General features: G+C 41.8%; 2 protein-coding genes across 2 annotated transcripts in view; both read right to left on the reverse strand.

The window, feature by feature from the left end:
• Positions 1 to 2171: 2171 nt before the first annotated feature.
• Positions 2172 to 15867, reverse strand: HAUS1 (HAUS augmin like complex subunit 1). The gene is made up of 10 exons (XM_078600052.1): positions 15763 to 15867; positions 13166 to 13226; positions 8569 to 8743; positions 6751 to 6886; positions 5857 to 5991; positions 4828 to 4951; positions 4584 to 4649; positions 3919 to 3990; positions 3465 to 3512; positions 2172 to 2842 (listed from the first exon to the last, which is right to left on the reverse strand). The coding sequence occupies exons 2-10, from the start codon at positions 13184 to 13186 to the stop codon at positions 2798 to 2800; spliced, it is 822 nt and encodes a 273-aa protein (XP_078456178.1). The 5' UTR covers positions 13187 to 13226; positions 15763 to 15867; the 3' UTR covers positions 2172 to 2797.
• A 629-nt stretch (positions 15868 to 16496) lies between these two features.
• The window catches only part of LOC144722010 (unconventional myosin-Ie-like), a 46142-nt gene continuing 42233 nt past the window's right edge, over positions 16497 to 20405 (reverse strand). Inside the window, exons 26-28 of the mRNA XM_078600053.1 lie at positions 20137 to 20383; positions 19252 to 19427; positions 16497 to 18499 (exon numbers count right to left, since the gene is read on the reverse strand). Of these exons, the coding sequence (XP_078456179.1) occupies positions 18423 to 18499; positions 19252 to 19427; positions 20137 to 20383 (500 nt within the window). The 3' untranslated portion in view covers positions 16497 to 18422. The remainder of the gene's footprint in view (positions 18500 to 19251; positions 19428 to 20136; positions 20384 to 20405) is intronic.

The following is a 20405-nucleotide window of genomic DNA, read 5'->3' on the forward strand; positions in this document are numbered from 1 at the left end:
ACAGCAACGGGAGTTGCCCCTTTAATAAAAGAATGGCTGGGTATAGGCATGTACGGTCTCATATCAGGGCTTGATTTCAGCCAGAGCTGTCTGGGGCAAAGCTCTGGGAAATGTCTCCAGTTCGGAGTTAGGGCTCCGGAATATATTTTTAAAATAAGCCCTGGTATCTTACTTTAATGTTACACAGAGAATGGCCTCCGATGCATCATCTTCTGCAAGCGGTAGCCAATTTAATCTTGGCCAGTCACTTGCCGGGCTTTCCATAGCTACATTAACCTGCTGAATACATTGCACATGCCTCACCTATCAATTGATGCATGTTAATTGACAATATCTAACATACAAAATAGAAGCTGGAGTTGCAACGTGTAGGGTTGAGAACCAAGTTGGATAGCATTCAGCCTTTGCTTGCAGCAGTTCCCTTGTTCGAGATACATTTGCCTTTTACAGCAGTGCACGCACACACACACAGCGATTATCAGTAACCCACCAAGGTGCTCACGGTCTTTATAGTCAAGTCATATCTGTACTCGCCGTACATCGTACCGTAACACCTAGGTTCAACGTCGACGTGTGCTGTCGTGTGTAAGTGTGGGTAGATAGTTGCATGGAGACTCGCGGTGGGTTGTAGCATGAAGAACATCCGTTAGCCCGTCATGCCCAATGAAACACAATTCCCAGTCCTGCGACTCAACTCGAAACGCCGCGTCGTGTTGCTTTCATTTGCACACGTTGCCATATCACTCAGAATGCAGAAGCTAAGCAAAGATGAGCGTTGAGTAGTGCTGGATTGGTGACTGCCATACACAAACAAGTTGCCATCGACCGTGGGGGCGACGTGGTGGGTAGGTCAGTGGACAAGAATCTATTGCTGTGCTGTATTCCAACGCTCCCACGTCTATGCCCCTCGTCTTCACCAACACGCATCGACGAGCACAATGATGTATGATCACATAACCCCCACAGCCTGCATAAGGTGTGGGGAGGCCCTTATCCAGCAGTGGATTGACAAAAGGGGCTATACTTGTACATACACAGCAGCTTAATTGGCACCATGTGGAGGACACACCATTCAGATTCATTGCGGGGGGGGGGACTCACAATGCCGGATATACCTGCAACACAAGCGAAGAAGACACGACACCCATAACAAAGCAAAATTGGTATTGTCCTCTGCCCGATGCCAATATCGGTGTTTGTGGCACGGTGCAGGTTGGCTTCAAGCCACGAAGAGGCGCTGCTGCGTGTGTGGCCGGGGTTAATTTGTCATCAAGCAGGGCGTGTTAAATGCGTGCTGCATCCGTGACCGCACAGAAGAGAGCCATTGTGCACACGTGTTTGTACAGATGCAGCTATCCGTTATTGTATTTAAGCTTGCCAGCTGTGCATGGATATTAAGCAGTCGTCTTATGTGGGTGCGTAGGCATTTACGTCTAAGGATAAGGACCGGTTCTCTTGTGAGTACAGTATGCCCAGTGTTAACGTTGCATAAATGTAACTTTTCTAAAAGATGACTATGTTTTTAAGTGTTTTATTCTCATTTTCACAGCTGCGATCTTCATTCCCCGCATATTTAAATTTATTTTTTTAATCATGAGAATGCAAATGATGGCCAGATCACTGCAGGTATTGTAACATAATTTAAATGCAATACTATTTTACATACATTTACTTTAGGCATTTTACATACTATGACAGATTTAGGTTATTGTTGGTTTTTTATATATTTTTTAAAAAAGTTACTTTAAAAAAAATCCACATTACGGTATCTTGTAAGGAGTGACGATATATGCAGCACCATCAATACATTTTCAAGAAAACTTTGTCCTGTTGAGTTGACTGGGTGGTTGTGGCGGTGTTGTGACTGGTGCGTGATGTAAAGTGTATTATATAACACGTTTTAGTATCTTTTTTATATACTCCATTCGATGAACTACCAAAATAAAGCTTTGTCACTTTCTAACACGTTCTCTAGATTTTTTTAAAGTCGATTACTGCACGAAGAAAAAAAGACTTTACCTTGGTTTTAAAATTATATTATAAATTGGTGCAAAACAAAATATAATCCGTCCAAGGACAGGAGGGACACGCAACCAATCTGACCACAAGTTGAGAATGAGTCACCAACGCATACCAAATCCTTGCATCCAGTGAGAAAATCAAAGCCAGGGTTTTTAAACACAAGATTTTTATGAAGAGTAATTAATAAGACAATTTACAAGGACTTGAAATAAATCCAACTTTAATATCCTATTTATATAAATATTATGAATGTAATGATGGATCAATTCATATATCTTTGAAGATCACGATGCATGGCACCGAATCACGTAAGAGAATGAATGCTTTTCGATTTGAATGCCCGATCTCATAAAATCCTAGAAGCTAAGCAGCTTTGGGCAGGGATAGTATTTTGGTGGGTGACCAACCTTGCATTAAACCGGTGTTTGTAGATTGCTGCCGATGCTACAAGCAAAGCTTGCAACAACAATGCCTTTACCAACCCTAACTGGTTAGCATGGTAAAATAGTCCAAATAACTCTCACGACCCACACTTTGCTAGGAAAAACATATAAAAGGCTAACGGTTCGAACAATGGCAGACCACTTATAAGAAAGGCCACTCTGAAGATTTCTTGCCTGAAAATGTTAGCTTGAGTTATATAAGTCTTGTTATAACTCAGTATTCGAGAGAGAATGAGACGGGTTCTCTTCAATGTCAACACCTTCCTGGTGAGCTCAAGAAATGTACGAACGCGAGGATGGAAGTGATTTAAATGCCGGCACGAAGCATATTTTCAGAAGTTTTGGAAATCCTCCTCAAGTTCCTTGTCCAGGGCAGCCTGTAGGGAGACGACATTGGGAAAAAAAGACTGATAAAAGTCTGATTGCGATTATAATCTGATCAGTCTAAAAATAATCTGAGCTGACATGCTACACGGAATTTATATTTGAACATCGATTTATTATTGAACATTGATTTATACTCTGTGCATTATTTCCGATTTCTCACTACAGTTGTTTTTTTACTCTGTTTTCTATTTGCTTCATTGATGCAAAAAAAAGTTTTGTTTTGCTTTTTTTATTTTGGCAACCCAGGTCACTCTTGAAAATTAGGCTCATGCTGTCGTGGCTGTGACGGTTCCACCTGAAGACGGAAGCTTGTGTTGCCTCCGAAACGTCGTGATTTTTATTTTATTTTACGTTTATTAATTTTAATGTTTTACCTACGTGACTTTACCGAAAAAACCTAAGAATATGAATATCATGCTGGTCTCTTGCGTTCTCACCTCGTGGTTAAACATCATGAACTTTACTTAGATCAGAAGGCACTGTACTATATGAGATGAATAAAGGAAAAATGGCTGGAAAAACATTTGTCGGTTAAATAAGTAGTGACCTACTTTTAGGGACTCGCGACCAGTGCCAATTAAATTAGATTCCCTGCAAACATTAGAAACCTACCAGTTCTCTCTTGGCTTCCTCAATTTTAATTCTTGCCAGTGACACATTCTGTAAAATGGAAAGTGAGAATACGTAATCAAGAAGCATTTCAAATATATGCAAAAATAAATATATTGGATGTTTCCAAACTATAACTTTGCAAGCGTTTTGACTCGAAGGAAAATGAAATTCACATACATTTTAACGATTCGACTTTGGACGCCTGGAATTGTATAGCCAAGACTAAAACGCAGGCACTAAACATTAATGGCAAGCGACGCTCCTATACAGCTTGCTGCCTGCTTGCTCCCTAAAAAGGGAGGAAGCCCTGATCGTCTGTCAGCCTGAATGATTGTTCTGGGCATGTTTATCATAGAGGGGCTGACGATCCATATGTGGATTCACTCGACACTGCTCTATGGCACTGTGCATGCATTCAATCATAGATGTTTAAAAAAAAAAGCCTTTAAATCACCGGGGGGAGATCCTTATAAATGTTCAGCTCCGCTTTTAGGGTAGAAACTTTCTGCTTGAGCTTGGTAAGTTCCTGCAATGGAAAATATGAAGATATTTTGAGACACTTTTACACATGTATAAAGTCAGAAAATGTGTCTATTTGGTGTTATGTTCAAGTACATTTTCTCTTACATTTAAGATTCAAACACGGGTCTGTGGTGATGACTTGTAATTTCTCTTCAGCACTTTTTCATGTCTCGTCCTTTTGAGGCTGAGTCCATTACAGTTTTTGTCTACAGTGTGCAGGGCGCTGTATTCCAGGGTAAGAATTGGTGGTTCATGTTTATTTGTGAAACACCCAACCCCACCGGGCTACGAGGTTTCCAAGAGATGGCAGGAAAGTAAGTAGGCTCACCAATGCATCTGTGCGAACCTCTGTCACCTAATAATGCATGGGGTTACTTCCGGTGCTCGCAAAACGTGTTGGGACTCAGGGAGTAGATTCAACAACACACAAAGGTGCGCATTTGCATGTACAAAAGGCTTATCCAGACCACAACTCAAAATAACTGAACATGTGACTATTTTGTAATTTAGACCACTGAGTCAAAATGATGCGACATTTTTGCTATCCCACACGTAAGTAGTTACTGGATAAATAAACAATATTACGAGAGTTTTTACCTCCCCCTTTGTGACCAGCGACTGGTGGTATAGAGATGGATCTACGCCAGATGCAGCCAGTTTTACCTGAAAGGAAATAACACACCCATAAAAAAACCACAATAACATTGCAATAGCATTGCCGCCTTAGTTGCTATCGTCATGCTAATTGTGTTTAAAGGTGTGCTTTTAAAAATACTTTTCTCCCGACAGAAAAAAAACAGACTTATGCATTTAGGGTTGCAAAGCAGGATGGATGAACGACCTGGGCAGACTTTATCTGTACTCTGTAGTCCACGCTTTTCCTCTGCAGGAAGTCGGTGAGCTGCAGATGTCTCTCTTTCTTGGCATTTTCTACTTCTGCGTCTTGCTCCACCCGTGCCAAGTCCCTGCACACCGCACAAATGAAAGGTAAAGGGTGCAGCAGCCCGACCTTTACTTACTCACGCCACTGTTGCACAAAGGCTTCCACTATGGGGAGCTGAAGAGCCCCTCCAGAGGGTATTTGGCCACTTGTTTCATAGTGGCCAGACATCTAAACTCATAACTATTTTATTTCACCAGATAAAGCCCACTGAGCTATTAGCTATCTTTCAGAAGCGACCTGGCCACAAATGATTGCTCAAAGAAGTGGCTTATCACGTTGATATATAGCAGCCAAATACTCCAAAATGCATGTTTCAAAATGTGGAGAAAAAAAACAGAGGACCTGGAGAAAAATCCAAGCAACCACGGGGAGAACATGCAAACTCCAAATGCAAACTCCAAAAATACAGGCGTCAGGGTTGGTGTTGAACCCACGACCCCCTGGATACCACCGTTGTGCCCCAGTCAACGTGAGCACACACGCACAGTTCCACAAACAGCGGACACACAAAAAGGTGGGAGTACCAACTCTTTACCCTGCTACACACAACATGACGAACGGCTAACTGCAGTGAGTTGACTAACTGCGGTGAGTCTATTGAGGAGTACACACAAATGCAGTCCTCCAGTATAAATAAATATTCTGATTCTCAAATAATTTGGTCAATAATGTATTCAGCTGATATTTGCGCAGGGGGCTTACAATGTCAATAGTTTCTGTATAATACGTTCTACTCTATCTTCTAGTGGCCACTTTGGAGAGTTGGGTGGCTAATTCATAAATGCACAATGATCTACTCGATCATGTCAGTGAAGTGGGAACATTCACAAGAGACTTTACCTACACGCAGTGGCTGCGCAAACAGTCACGGGAAGACGAAAGTCAACGGCACCTCTCGGCTGGTAATGTGGGATGTGCGCCACCTACAGCTTTAGCTGCTCCTGCTGAGTAAAAGCGGCCGCTGCCTTCCTGGCCAGACGTTCCACCAGCCGCTCCTCCGCCTCCTTCTCCACCCGTACCTCCTCCGCCTCCGCCTTCAGCTCGCTTATCGCCTGCATGAAGCTATGCAGAAATCGCGACACGCACGGTTCAGTCAACAAACACAACCAAGCTCAAGATAAATTGTGAATGTTTCACAAGAGAAAACTTGTGTGGAACTGGAATACTGTTTTGTGAATATGACATATACATATATTATTTATATTGAATCAGGAATTTCATACACCTACATACTGAATAATGCAATAGTAGTTACATGCCTGCAGTTAACTATCTGTTGGTGATTTATCCTGATTGCACATGACCGTGCTTGCAATACCAACGTGACCGCAAACACATCGTCAGGCAAACGATGACTTTAAGGAAGTAATAAAAACAGATGTCACATTCTACATCTTCACCCTCATTGGCTGAAATTCTAAATGTCCTTGCTGGTAGTATGGGGGTTTATATTACACGTATTACATGAGAAGAGGTGTCAAGATGTTAAAACACCAAACTGAAACCTTTTTACAAGGAATCATGTCTGCATTCACCACAATACTTGTGGTCAGAATGCAAACAAAAAACATACTCTGATAATATATGCATTGTCTTTGAAACTGATTGGTCCACATCAGAGACAGCTTTCTTTGGAGCCTAGTCTCAAATGGTGTTAGACCAGAGGACGCCAAAAGGCGTTAGACCAGAAAAAAGGGGAAAACCTATTCTCATATTTTGGTACTGGCAAAGGAGGCCACATCTTACATGTTTAACATTATCCATATATTTTTAAAATATGATCTGGGCCACCCTTCCCTCCGCATAGGGCATTGACTGCACCTGCTCTCTGAAGTGCTGTTCAACTCCAGGACCATGGCACTCTGGACAATGGCCTGCAGGCTGCTGGTGCCGCTAGAGGACAGGGCCGATGGCGACACACCCACCGCGTCCATCAGCAGCTGCTGCAGGCACTCGGCTGGGCGAGAGCACAGAAGCACACCAAGCTGTCACTCGGTCATTGCATTGCGCGCTGTCAGATGCGTTTCTGCGGCCGTCTGGAACGCTCTTCCTTCCAATATTAGGAATCCACTGGGACTATGCACTTTTAAATCTAGATTGAAAACTCATTTATTTAGAACTGCTTTTTTGTGTTTAGTTTGTTGTCCTTCCCACACACCTCCGGTTAGCCCGGTTGGCTACGTACGGTGCGAAAGAAGTTCAACATACATATATACTCGTATGGAACCAGGGGTCGACAACCTGCAACTCCGGAGCTGCATGCGGCTCTTTAAGGGCTGCTTCGTGACCATTATTCACGTGCATTGCAGCTCTTGAAATAAGAGGTATTTATTTTTACCGAATTCGAAACAAATGGCTCGTTATTTTGGTTGCCGACCCGAGTGGGACAAAAGCACCCCCTTGCGTACCGCTACTCGTCGATTCCAACTGCACTAGAAATGTAACTGTTGATAACATAAAATCTTTTGATATATTGCAGTACATTCTTTATTAATTCAAGAGTGGTCTTGTTTAAAATTGTTTTACTTACCTAATTTTATAAATAATGTCTCACGGTATTCAATCATCAATGCCTTGATTTGTGTTTATTTGTAAATATATTTACTGTCTACGCAATGCATAATACTGGAAGAGCACCATGGTAAATTTGTCCTTCAGTTCAATATTCACTCGCTCATTCGCATCAGTTTGATTCATGTGTATATTAGAATCTATATTAGTTTTCACAACTTCTATAATTCACAAAGGCTAAGAATAAATTAATTGGGCAGCTTCAGATTTACAGTATGTTTCAATAGTTTAGGGGATGTGGTTGCGATGATCGTGCTTGATTATTCGCATCAGTTTGATAACATGCAAATATAGGGTCTTCTATCGATTTTTTTCCTTTTCCATTTAATACGTACAGCAAAAGTATAGGTTTTGAAATAATTTGCAATGGATCGCGTCACATTAGTTGGTGTAGTAAGTGTAGGCGATGTTACAAATATCAAATTAAACTTCAAATCAACTTTAACACAGGTGAAATAATTCACTCCCTCGGTGAATTCTAACATTTGCACGTAACATCGCATACGCTATTGGAACATCGTAAATATATAATCAATCGCTACATGAACGATCCGACGCCTGTATCGTGAGAGTTTGAATCGATGGTAACCGACGATTCGATGGGTCGTTGCATGCCCTGCACCATGCTTAAAAACGTAATCACAGGGCGGCAGAGGTCGCAACCGGGTACCCGATACCCGTACCCTACCCGATACCCGGCTACCCGTACCCGGCCGGGTACGGGTACCCGTGTGCGACCCTGGTGCGGCCGGGTACGGGTAGACCGTGAGTCACTGGTGAGTAACTGTTTGTCACTCATTTCCCAACGTCTTGTCTCTTCTCACAATTCAAGTTCCTAGAATCAACCCACCCACGCCTGCAACATGGCTTCATCCCAGAGGTCGCAATCAGGTACTCGATACCCGTACCCTACCCGTACCCGGCCAGGTACAGGTAGGGTACGGGTACGGCCGGGTACGGGTACCCGTTTGTGACCCTGGTGCGGCCGGGTACGGGTAAGGAATCAAAACCCGTTTGCGACCTCTGCAGGGCGGCAATGGCCCCTGCATCCACCGCAAAGAGGCCTACCCTCCAGTTGGTACTCCAGCGACTTCTGCTTGTAGTCGTCGAGGAGGAGAGCATTGCAGCGATCGTGCTCACGGTGCTGCTGCATGAGGCTGTGCAGCAGCTCAACGGTGTGGACGCTGTCCTCGAACGGAGGCATGGGCTGCTCCCCCAGCACCTGGCTCAGCCATTCCCGCACCTGTGTGAAGCAGACAAGGATTTTGCCTTACAGCACCGTCCTTCAGCTAGATTTTCTGGCAGGCCTCATAATAACATTGGCACGTGCTGGTAAGCCTTGTGACATCGTGTCACACGGCGTCTCTTAGCGTCACGTGTGGACGCTATGTCACATGGTTTCCTCACATCATGTTTGTACTTGTGAGGCAGTGGTGGCTCGTTATTAGGGGCTGGTGGGGATGAGAATGAGATTACCTAGTTAAATAAACTTAAGTCCTATATGGGAAAAAAACTGACCAAAACAGTGTTTACCTGCTAATTATGTGCATACACCTGCCTCCCTCTCTTTCCCCTACCTGCTTCTGTGCCCCTCCATTATATTTAGACACCAACTGCCACTGATCGAGACCATTAATGCGTACTTAATTTCTTTAGCTCTCTCATATCTCTTTCTTCTCACAAATCTTTATCATGTATACAGCTCTCCATGTGTATCTCTCATCTCACTAAGCTGTATCTCTTTACATCTCGGTGACCCATATTTCTCAGCAGGCCACTCCAAGAGCCTTCACTGACCACATCAGGCCCGCGGGCTGTCATTTGAAGAACCCTGCATTCGAGATTTTTCTGTAGGTTCTAAGTAGATTTAATTTATAACGGCAAGGTGGCATAGCCGTAACACTTGTGCCTCACAGCAAAAGTCCCCAGTTTAATCTGCAACTCGAGCAGCTGTGGGGTTTCCACCAGGTTCGCTGGTTTCCTCCATAGCTAAAAACACATGTATAGTATTAGGCAGACATCTTAATGTTGAAAAGTTACCTTCAAATGATTAAATTGGGATTACACATAGCAACATCACCCCATACTCCAAAAATCATGGTAGAACCCTTCTGGCAAATTAATAACCAGATGAAAACCCATAGAAACCAAAAACTCAGTTTTCAAAGGAGATCTAGATCAAGATAAAAACACATACAGCAAACCAATTGGTTGAGAATATTTTGTAGTTGAATAAATCTGTATCTGACAGTGGTACAGTGCTGCGCATGTGTCTCACAGACTAGAAGGTAGAGTTAACTTCCCGGTCAGGGGTTGATAAGTATTGCTTATTTAGGCTATTATGTCAATACTTAACTCCCAAGCATGATTATCACGTTCACTTTAGGCAAAGCTTGACGAATAAAAGAACAGGGGACATTCTATTTGCCACTGAAGTTGTAAATGGTCAGGAATTGAGCTGAACAGCCAAAGCCAGTGTAGTGTGCTTATTACCAGAACAGCAATAGCAGACCATTTTACCATTTTTTATCTGCTCTACGACTCAAGTATACTTTTTACAGTCCTCAAGCCACTGGTCAAACGTGGCTGATCAATACAACCCTGGGTGGAAATACCAGCAATTATTTTCTTCGGAGAATTTATCGCTAAACCACAGCTCAGACAGCTGTAATAGCAAGGTCATCCCAGATTTGTATGAGAAAAAAGTCTTTAAAGAATAGTTTCAGCAAAAGACATGAACGGTAACATCTGTGGAATTTGTAAATACATGGTTTTTAGACTAAACAAGACAGTGAATACGCTAAGCTTTCTGCCTATAATGGACTGGCTTAAATATTGCTTTGTATGGCAACAGCAAGTTTTTTGACAAATTGTCATAAGTCACATTTTGGAAAGAAAGATGTGTAGGCATCTCACGAAATGTATGACTTATGAATGTTTCATGGCTATTAAAGTGCTCGGGGCCATTTAAAGTACATTTTACACAAAACAAACAGGAAATATAAACACATTTTTTTCTCAAAAACTTTTTATTCATTCAATTACAAGGGCTTAAAATGTTTTCAAGCAACAATGAACTTAAATTCACAATGAACAACACGTATGTAAATGAGAGGTAGTTACTAGATGTATATAAGAATGTCATATTTTTTTTATTGTACTTAAACACCATTAGATACTTCAGTACCATGGCCAAAGATGATGTAAATACAAACTTCATCCACATTTTTCTATAATTATAACATAATTTCTGATGGCTATTATAAATAATTATTTTACATTTTGATGTCTTTCCCATCATCAGTTGGTTATTAGAAGCAGCTCATATACGTAGTTCTGAGAATTTGTTACCATTTGTGCGTATTTTGCAAGTCCCCTTTTGCATGTGTTTTACATGTATATAACAGAAATTCAACGTCCACTTTTCTCAGGAACCCATCACTAGCCAGCTGGGCTTAGAACTGTATCTCTGCTCATGCCAAACATCACATCCTGAGCAATAGAGCTCATGAACCAGGTTAATCTCTAGGTACGTTCTGATTCACCTGAATTGAGCCAATCTTTGTGGTATTGATATTTGCTACTCGTGAACTTAAAACTAATTACGTGGCTATGGCTGAATCATGGATTGCTCCTTGATCAGCGTTTGAAGATGAATTTCTGCTCAATTCACTCCCGGTAACATTTGAACCGGTAGCTTTCAATGCAATAACTTCAGTTCTAAGTTCATAGTTTGCAAGTACAAGTTGGTCGCGTGTCAAACTATTAGGGTATACTAATACTTTCTTTGCTTTAGTGTGTACCATGCACAAAGAGTCTGCAAATTCTGCAGTAATCTTTCTACGTATATGTTTCTTTGTAGATGGTTTGACATCGTGCACACCCAATGTATTCATCCATCCTACCAACATACCAGTGAGTTCTGACAACTCCATAACACTGTTATTGACAAACATATCATTTCTGATGAAGTTATACAGATTCACAAAAGCTGTGGACTCTGCCCTTGTATAAGTATCTTCATTATCTTCACTCTCTGGCGTGGCCCTGGGCTCTTTTATTGGTTTTGTGTACGATTTGTAGCACGATCGGTGATAATGAGCCTTTGCGGCAACAAGTTCGCAACTTAGAATAGCCAGAATTCTTGAGTCTTCTTTAATTTCTGCAGCTTTCCTGATTGTACTGTTTATCCTTAACTGACATGCTTGAGCTAAGTGTTCTCTTGATTTTACACCTTTTAGATATTTATCTTCCTTTCTACAGAATATGCATTCCTTCTCAAGCACTTGCGATGCACTACTTGGAGCTGATTTTCTTTCTTCACTTAAAACCTTTCCTTCTTGGCTTTTGTTCGACGCTATCTTGTCAAGGTCTCTTTTGAGGGTGAAAAGGCTTCTGCATTTCCTGTGGTAATGCACGTTTGGTATTTGTCCTTCTGTAGAATTTGCTGTAATGGCCAATATCATTGTGTTATTGCGGACCTCGCCAGCTCTCTTGAGGGTCTGCCATGACTCCATTGTTTGAGGATATATCAATTTGGTGTTATCATCGCTGCAGTGTATAATGCATTGTGGATCTTGTCTGGCTTTTTTGGCAGGAATCTCACTCTCCACGGTCAGGGATGGTGATATACTCTGCAAAGGTCAAATTGAAGATAATTGGTAATAAGGTCCATGTTAATTGGCACCGTTTCTTACATTTTTATGTTGAAATATTTCGGCATTCATTTTCAAAGCATGCAACAATCCTATGTCCATATTATTTAATTTGGCAATATTACATGACAAATATGTAATATTTTAATTTCTATTTGTCAATCACATTCGGAGATGTCATATCAGTGCTGTAAATAAGTGTTGGTATTGTTCATGATCACACTTTTGCAGTATGCAGTCTTACTCGTCTTCACTCATGTATATCAGGCTGTGTTGTACTATTCCAACCAATGGAAGCCACTGCACTGTGGATTGAAATCTCGGCATGCATAATTTAGACTACCTTGCATGACCTTGCCTGATGTAACTCAAACCATATTATTTATAGCAAACTGTGGATGGGGCAAGAATAGTAAGCAAAGCATACAAAAGTAACTATTGAGATGCAATGGTTTACAATTTAAATCTGTTGTAAGGAGAAGTATAGTTTATCCAATACATATTTTGAACCATCAAAAGCCAACCAGAATTAATGCTTTAAGTTCAGTTTCAGATAGTAATAAACATGCATAAGATACATTTTCTGAAAGCTCTATATCCAAAGACCTCTTTTGGAAAACTTTGGATATTAAATTATTTGAACAATGATATATTTATTTATAATAAAAATATACCATGGTGTCCTTGCTATCATAAATGTATGTGTCGGCCTGAGATAAATGCTTTAAAAAAGTGAATACCCGTCGCATTTGTCACCCCAGGTGGTACCAAAACACCCACTTCACATATGGGCAACAGTATATACACAGCACCCAGTTTGAACCTTTTTTTTTCACCAATGATGCCTAGAAACGTCACACAATCACCGCACACTCCCAGCAGAAAATGACTGACAGTCATCACGAAGAGATGCGAATGCGAGAAGAACAAACTTATTAAAATGTTAACTTTAGCATAAATGAGTGTGTTTTGCTGTCATTTGCAATATATGACCAAGCAAATGAAATTACCTCTGTACATTTGTGGTCCATATCACACCAAAGAATGCAGGTAATTTCTGTCCAATTAAATCTGAAAACATAAAAATAAAAACACCATTACATCACGATTCACTTGTATAACACGCGTCAAAATGACATTAACAAATTTCCAAGCTCAACCTTGATTTATGGGATTGAGATGACCAGGTCTCAAATTTGATTCACCAGCATGTTATTTTAGCTTCACACCATCATGACTATTAGCACTAACCATCACGCATTAGGATGTTTACCATCATTAAACAATTTTGGCCATCAGAATTGCACTACCACCATCAGCACATCACAATCCAACCAATATAGCTATCTTCGCCATATAAAGTACTAGATTTACTACCCGGCTTCGCCCGGGACTTGGATTCACCACGCCCGGCCGGCGTTGTCTCCCCAGTGGCGATGTTCACACACCACACGAGTTGCTCGTTTGAGGCTGAGTCGACCTAGGGGAGGCCCAGGAGCGGTTGAAATAATCGTCACCGGTGGTGGCCGTGATTATGTGTGTCTGTTCAAAATGTTTAGCGTACTTCCCGACATGCAACAGACTTGAAATTTGCCATGTGGGTACTTTCCAGACTGTACACCATGCAAAAATTATTAAAATACACTTTTGTGGGTTTTTTGGTGGGTGGGGGCGCAATAATGCATATATTTTGCACGGCTAGTGAGCTGTGACATCACATCTGTGTAGCGGTTAGCATCTTCACCACTTCCAACATCACCATCCATCATCACTTATAATAATCAGCACAAATAAGAATATTCACACGACCCCAAATGTAATAAAAATTAGTACTACAACATCATCACAACCACCTTTACGAACCAACCATCGCCAACAGTACCTTTGCACACAAATAATCATAAACTCACAAAAAAGGCTAAACAAATCCCATCCCCAGAATATGTCCTGCCATGTAAAAAACATTTTCTACACATCCCATTAGCCACATGGCCTTCCGGAGTGCATCATTTCAGCAGCATTGGTTCAACAGCACAACTCCGAACCGGTTTCGACATTCAGCCCCATGTCTGAGAGAGAGAGTCCTTACCTATCACATCTGACAGTTCACCAGCATTGACTTACGGGGCTTAAGCGATAAGACATCCTACGTCGAAACAGGTCCAGAGAGTTTGCTTGCTTACAATGAATTACCGGTAATGCTGTCGATAAAGATGCAGACGGCCGTGTGGTTGATGGGCATGCGTAATCATACTGTTAACAAAATAATAACATAGGAGTATCTTCTTGGTTCTCCCCAGTGGCGATGTTCACACACCACACGAGTTGCTCGTTTGAGGCTGAGTCGACCTAGGGGAGGCCCAGGAGCGGTTGAAATAATCGTCACCGGTGGTGGCCGTGATTATGTGTGTCTGTTCAAAATGTTTAGCGTACTTCCCGACATGCAACAGACTTGAAATTTGCCATGTGGGTACTTTCCAGACTGTACACCATGCAAAAATTATTAAAATACACTTTTGTGGGTTTTTTGGTGGGTGGGGGCGCAATAATGCATATATTTTGCACGGCTAGTGAGCTGTGACATCACATCTGTGTAGCGGTTAGCATCTTCACCACTTCCAACATCACCATCCATCATCACTTATAATAATCAGCACAAATAAGAATATTCACACGACCCCAAATGTAATAAAAATTAGTACTACAACTAAACAAATCCCATCCCCAGAATATGTCCTGCCATGTAAAAAACATTTTCTACACATCCCATTAGCCACATGGCCTTCCGGAGTGCATCATTTCAGCAGCATTGGTTCAACAGCACAACTCCGAACCGGTTTCGACATTCAGCCCCATGTCTGAGAGAGAGAGTCCTTACCTATCACATCTGACAGTTCACCAGCATTGACTTACGGGGCTTAAGCGATAAGACATCCTACGTCGAAACAGGTCCAGAGAGTTTGCTTGCTTACAATGAATTACCGGTAATGCTGTCGATAAAGATGCAGACGGCCGTGTGGTTGATGGGCATGCGTAATCATACTGTTAACAAAATAATAACATAGGAGTATCTTCTTGGTTCTTTCGATAAAGTCACGTAGAAGGGAAATAAAATAAAAATAATTTTATTTTATGTTTTATTTTTATTATTTAAAAAAAACACAATTGTATTTTGTTTTATTTATATTCTTTTATTTTACTTCTACGTGACTTCACCGAAAGAACCAAGAAGATGAATCCCTGCAGTCACGAAAGCTTCTAATCGAAACTCAACACAGGAGTATTTTTTGCGTTAAACAGGCGGAGGCAGTCTACTAATTTCATTTCAGTGCCGCCATCAGTCGCGTTCGTTCATTAGCAGCTACTGAATACAGCTCATGATAACATCCTTCTTCGTACGGCTGACGTTGACGGGAGAGTCAAACGTCGATGATGATGATGTTGTTGTTACATCGATGCGGTCGACTAAAGAGCCAGACCAGCCGCGTCGCGTTTGTGAACCCGGGAGCATCGACAGCCGTCGTCGGTAAACAACCCACGGGTCCGTCGCAGACGTTTCAGCCCCCCTCCTGTGAATGCCCCGATGTTATAACGCGGTTGTTCTTACCGTACGATATCAGCGAGACACAAACAGCGGCGGCGTGGAGTTTCCTCTGCACCGAATCCTCCTCCCGCCAAAACGGATCGGGGCGCGCGCGCGACGTCGCTTCCGGCAATACTACGGTGCGCGACGAGGCCTCGTTTCGTATTCGTCGTCGAAACGCGATTCGAAAATGTTGAGCAGTGTCACAGGTGTGGTCCAGATGTCTTGTGACCCCTCCCCCCCCATGCATTGACCCCTAACATGTGAGTTTTAGAGAATGAAATGGGGGTTCACAAGACATGTGGACCACACTGCAGATTGAGAATGTTCACTCGATCGTAATGATTTGGGAAGCAAATCATAGTGTTTATATCCTGAACAGCTGTCTTTGTGGATTTGATGCGTCAAGGGTTAACACAAGGATTGGGGGGGAGGACAGTTATCTAAATAAAGGTTTAAACATACTACGGTAGTAATATAAATGCATCCAGCAGTGGATTGATCCTGACTGAAGATGAGCTTGTACTGTACTGCATGCCCATCTCATAACACTGACCCCCCAAAAATGTGACTCAAATAGAGACGGGTCAGTTGTGACACCATTCCAATGTAAAGTGCAAGATTCGTCAAAGCAACACAATTTAGAACAGCTAAATTGCGCTGTCTTGAAGGTTTGTTGACTGGTATACAGGAGTACATGGTTGATATTTCAAATGACAAAAAAAAACTTATTTTCTTTGCAACATGTATTTATTACTTGCATATATTTCACAATGTCACTGACCGTACAACAAAGCAATTTGCATTTGTGTTTAGATTAATGGGTTCAATTTCCAACTCATGAATACGTATTAACGTGTGATTAACACTTAACATGATAGTACTGTATACAATTTTGCACGTACTGTAATAAAGCAGTGTATTTTAACACATCCATAATAGAGGTTTTTGGGGTAGATCGCGTAAATTTAAATGTGTCGTTAAACCCACCACCACCCAACACAGCCAATTAGTAAGGGTTGTTACTTAAACATGTTATGTTTTATGTGTCATATTAAGTTTACGTGACAAACCTTAGTAATTGGCTCTATCAGGTGTTAACGGGTTTAACGACACATTTACATTTAATCGATCTAACCTAAACACCTTTATTATGGAAAGCAGTGTATTATTACACTTTAATTATAGCAATCTATTGCTAGATAACAGCTTTACTTCATTTAACAAAGCACCATATTTTATGCTGTGTCAAAGAGAAAATTCTGAACAACTGCCTTCAAATGACAATCATTTACAATTGCAAAACAGTGAAACATTTTCAAGTATGATGTGTGAATACCCATACTTAAAAAGACCATGTTAATACTGTAGTCATCAATAATGGCATCAGAAAAAATTTCCTTGTAAAAATAAAATGTAAATGTTTCAGTGAATGGAATCATTGGAGACATGCTATGAATACCAGATGTAATTGTTTTGTTTACCAAAAGACTTTATAGAATGAGAATAGGTTTTCCCCTTTTTTCTGGCAAAAAAACAGGTGTTAAGATGCTAAAACACCAAACTAAAACCTTTTACAAGGAATCATGTGTGCATTAACCACAATACTTGTGGTCAGAATGCAAAAAAAACATACTCTGATAATATATGCACTGTCTTTTAAACTGATTGGTCCACACCAGAGACAGCTTTCTTTGTTTTTTGTTTGCATTCTGACCACAAGTATTGTGGTTAATGCAGACATGATTCCTTGTAAAAGGTTTCAGTTTGGTGTTTTAACATCTTAACACCTGGTTTGTTGCCAGAAAAAAGGGGAAAACCTATTCTCATATTTTGGTACTGGCAAAGGAGGTCCCATGATGTAGACTTCATAGAAGTCAAAGGCCTCAAAATTTTTCAATAAAAAAATCATGATTCATATTCCAAATATCTGTTTAGATAAAAACTGATTTTTTTTGGTGATAAATTTTCATCCGTTTACAGATTAATAGCATGGTATTTCTCTTATGTGAAACTATGGACTTTATTATCAAATGCATTATCTGTATGGCAATTTACGGTGGCTTAAAGTGAAGCCACCGCCTGATGAAGGCCGCTTGTGTTGTGATCGAAACGTCGTGGGTTTTTTGCTTTTCTTATTTTCAATTAATTTTAATTAAATTATTTTTATTTTCTATCTACGTGACTTTACCGAAAGAACCAATCATATTAAAGTGAAATTGTTACATTTCCATCAATTAAATTACCCTGGCACTTTATTTAGCCCTGCATCAAGTTTGTCCTCGTGAAAATACCATGAGACTCAATTGCTGGCACATGGGCACCGATTAAAGAGACAAAGAGGGCTTGTGTCACCCAGCCAACCAGAAGGCAGTTGGATGCATGGAAAATTACTTGAATATGTAGAGTCAGTGCGTCTTCAGTATCTGATTAGCTTTGATGATTGCTCAATATTTTTTCTCATGGCGGGCGCACAGGGGCTGGGGTTGGGGGGCACCATACTAAAAAGGTCGAGAACCACTGCCTAATATGCAAGTGAGTGCACTAATGAGGAGACAACACATACATTGCCAGGTGTGCTCGAGATCAAGTACACAGAGATGTTTTACACTTTTGCTCTCTGCCGCTGTGAAGGCATGCTGAGGATTTGAAACACCCAGATTGCACATTTAAAGGCCAGCTGCTCATATTTTCTCCACGTAGTTCCCAGGAAACATTCCCTCCTTGCCACGGATGCACCCAGTCCACCAACCAGATGAATCTATAAACAAACAGAAGTTTGTCATTAAATAATGCATATATTTACATAGTTCATTTGCCCAGAATGTCACAGTAGGCCAAGTTCAATTGATTAACCAGGTAAGAACCAGGTAAGAAACCAAGATAGTCTCATTTGAAAGAATGATCCGAGCCGCCACAATGACTAAAACAATTAAATAAAGTACAGCAAATAAGTAAATAAAACATCAGAGAACAGACTACCATGTTAGAAAATAATTACCTGTAACATGCAGGTGATGTCATGAAAATTTAGACATTAAAGTTCAGCGTGAAAATGCAAAATTGAGTGGAAGGTTGTGAGGAGAGCTGTGGTGTACGTCTGAACCTCTGTGATTTCTTCTGCAGTAAAACCATGTGCTGGCCACATGGAATCTAGTAGACAAAATAATACTCCCCTTTGTAGTACATTGTCTTGATTTGCAATTGCTACTTCATGAGTAATTACTGCTTCAACAGTAATAATTTGGTACAGTTGTCCACGTGACAACTTTATTAATTGGCCGTGTCAGGTGAAGGATGGTATAGGACTCACATTTGATTCACATGGCGATCTGACCCAAGAACCTCTTCTGCCGGAGTGTTTCCTAGCCTCGCTAGCACCTCGCAGCTTCCTCCCTCCCCCCGCGGTGACTCCTCACCCAGTTACATCGCTTGACCATGCCTGTTCTCATCGCTGCAATCATTACTCGCGGCCACCAGGCCACGCACCATCCTTGCACATGCACCACCCACCTTCCCGGGTGAGGTCGAAGACTTGGCCGATGCTGAAGCTGATCTCGTCCGTGTCCTGCGCGTCGTACTGGTATATGGCACGACAGCGCGGGAAAGCGGCTGCTCTGGCTTGCATGGAAGGCTTGGATCTTCCGCCTCCCGGCGGAGGGCGAACCTGGGACACCTGCCTCTGGATGCTGAACGAGGACGCACGCGCGTTCACAAAGCCACAAAACAACAAATAAAATCACACACCACATACGGTTACCAACCATGGGAAACTCGTGCTCTGAAGCAGTGCAAAACTGTGAACAAAAAAACAATGCATGTGTTGGAGCAATAACCAAAGCGGAGATGGAGTGACATATCTAATTAATGCACATGCACAGATGAGATGAATTGCAAATGCTTGAGCACCAGATGTAGTGGTGGCGACACAACAGCAGGCAGATAATGGATGATACAATATAAATGTTGATTTATATAATATCTATATGCAACCGCATCGCAAGATGCTGCACAGACACAAGGGACAAATGTGCTAGAGAGAGGCAGTCACTTATAAGCAGAGGGGAAACATAAAGGTCTTCAGCATAGATTTGAACAGTGGCAGAGATTTGACAGCACAGGTGGCTGGGGCAAGGGGGTTTCATACAAAGGGGGGTCGTGACAGAGAACTTTGGTTGCTGGAGCAGAGAATGTGTGGACAAGAGGAGAGTGATATGAGGAGAATTCGGCAGAGGCATGTCTATGAAGGATCTTTGAGGCGTTGAGTGAGATTTTGAAATTGATCGGATACTGGATTGCTAGCCAGTGGAGATAATGTGGTCTTATTTATGGGTGTGGGTAAGAAGACTCGCAGTGGAATTTTTTTAATAAGTTGGAGTTTTGAGGACGATGACGTACCCCGCCGCACCCTGATCCGGCACCCGCATGAAGTCCATGTCACGTTTGGTCTGGGCAGCGGTAGGGGCTCGCACGTTGGATGCGTGGTGTGGCAGATGAGGTAGTTCCTGCTGTTGCTGCCTTTTGGTGCCACCCTTTATGTTGGGCTGGGCGTAGGCGGGTGCCTTGGCTGAACACGTGGGCTGACGCTGAGAAGGCGGCGCACCATTGCGATGCTGCTGCTTCTGGTGCTGCGGTCCTTTGTAGCCTGCTTGGACAGGCGTGATCCC

This window comes from Lampetra planeri, chromosome 13, assembly GCF_965212315.1.
Source record: "Lampetra planeri chromosome 13, kcLamPlan1.2.h2, whole genome shotgun sequence".
Lineage (NCBI taxonomy): Eukaryota > Metazoa > Chordata > Hyperoartia > Petromyzontiformes > Petromyzontidae > Lampetra > Lampetra planeri.

Bases quoted from the DNA above. Each gene is read 5' to 3' on its own strand.
- HAUS1 (XM_078600052.1), bottom strand. From the start codon at position 13,186: ATGGACCACAAATGTACAGAG. The intron at 3,991-4,583 runs GTAAAAACTCTC...TTTCCATTGCAG, and splicing joins CGCTGGTCACAAAGGGGGAG to GAACTTACCAAGCTCAAGCA. The intron at 2,843-3,464 runs GTAGGTTTCTAA...GTCTCCCTACAG, and splicing joins AGGAAGCCAAGAGAGAACTG to GCTGCCCTGGACAAGGAACT.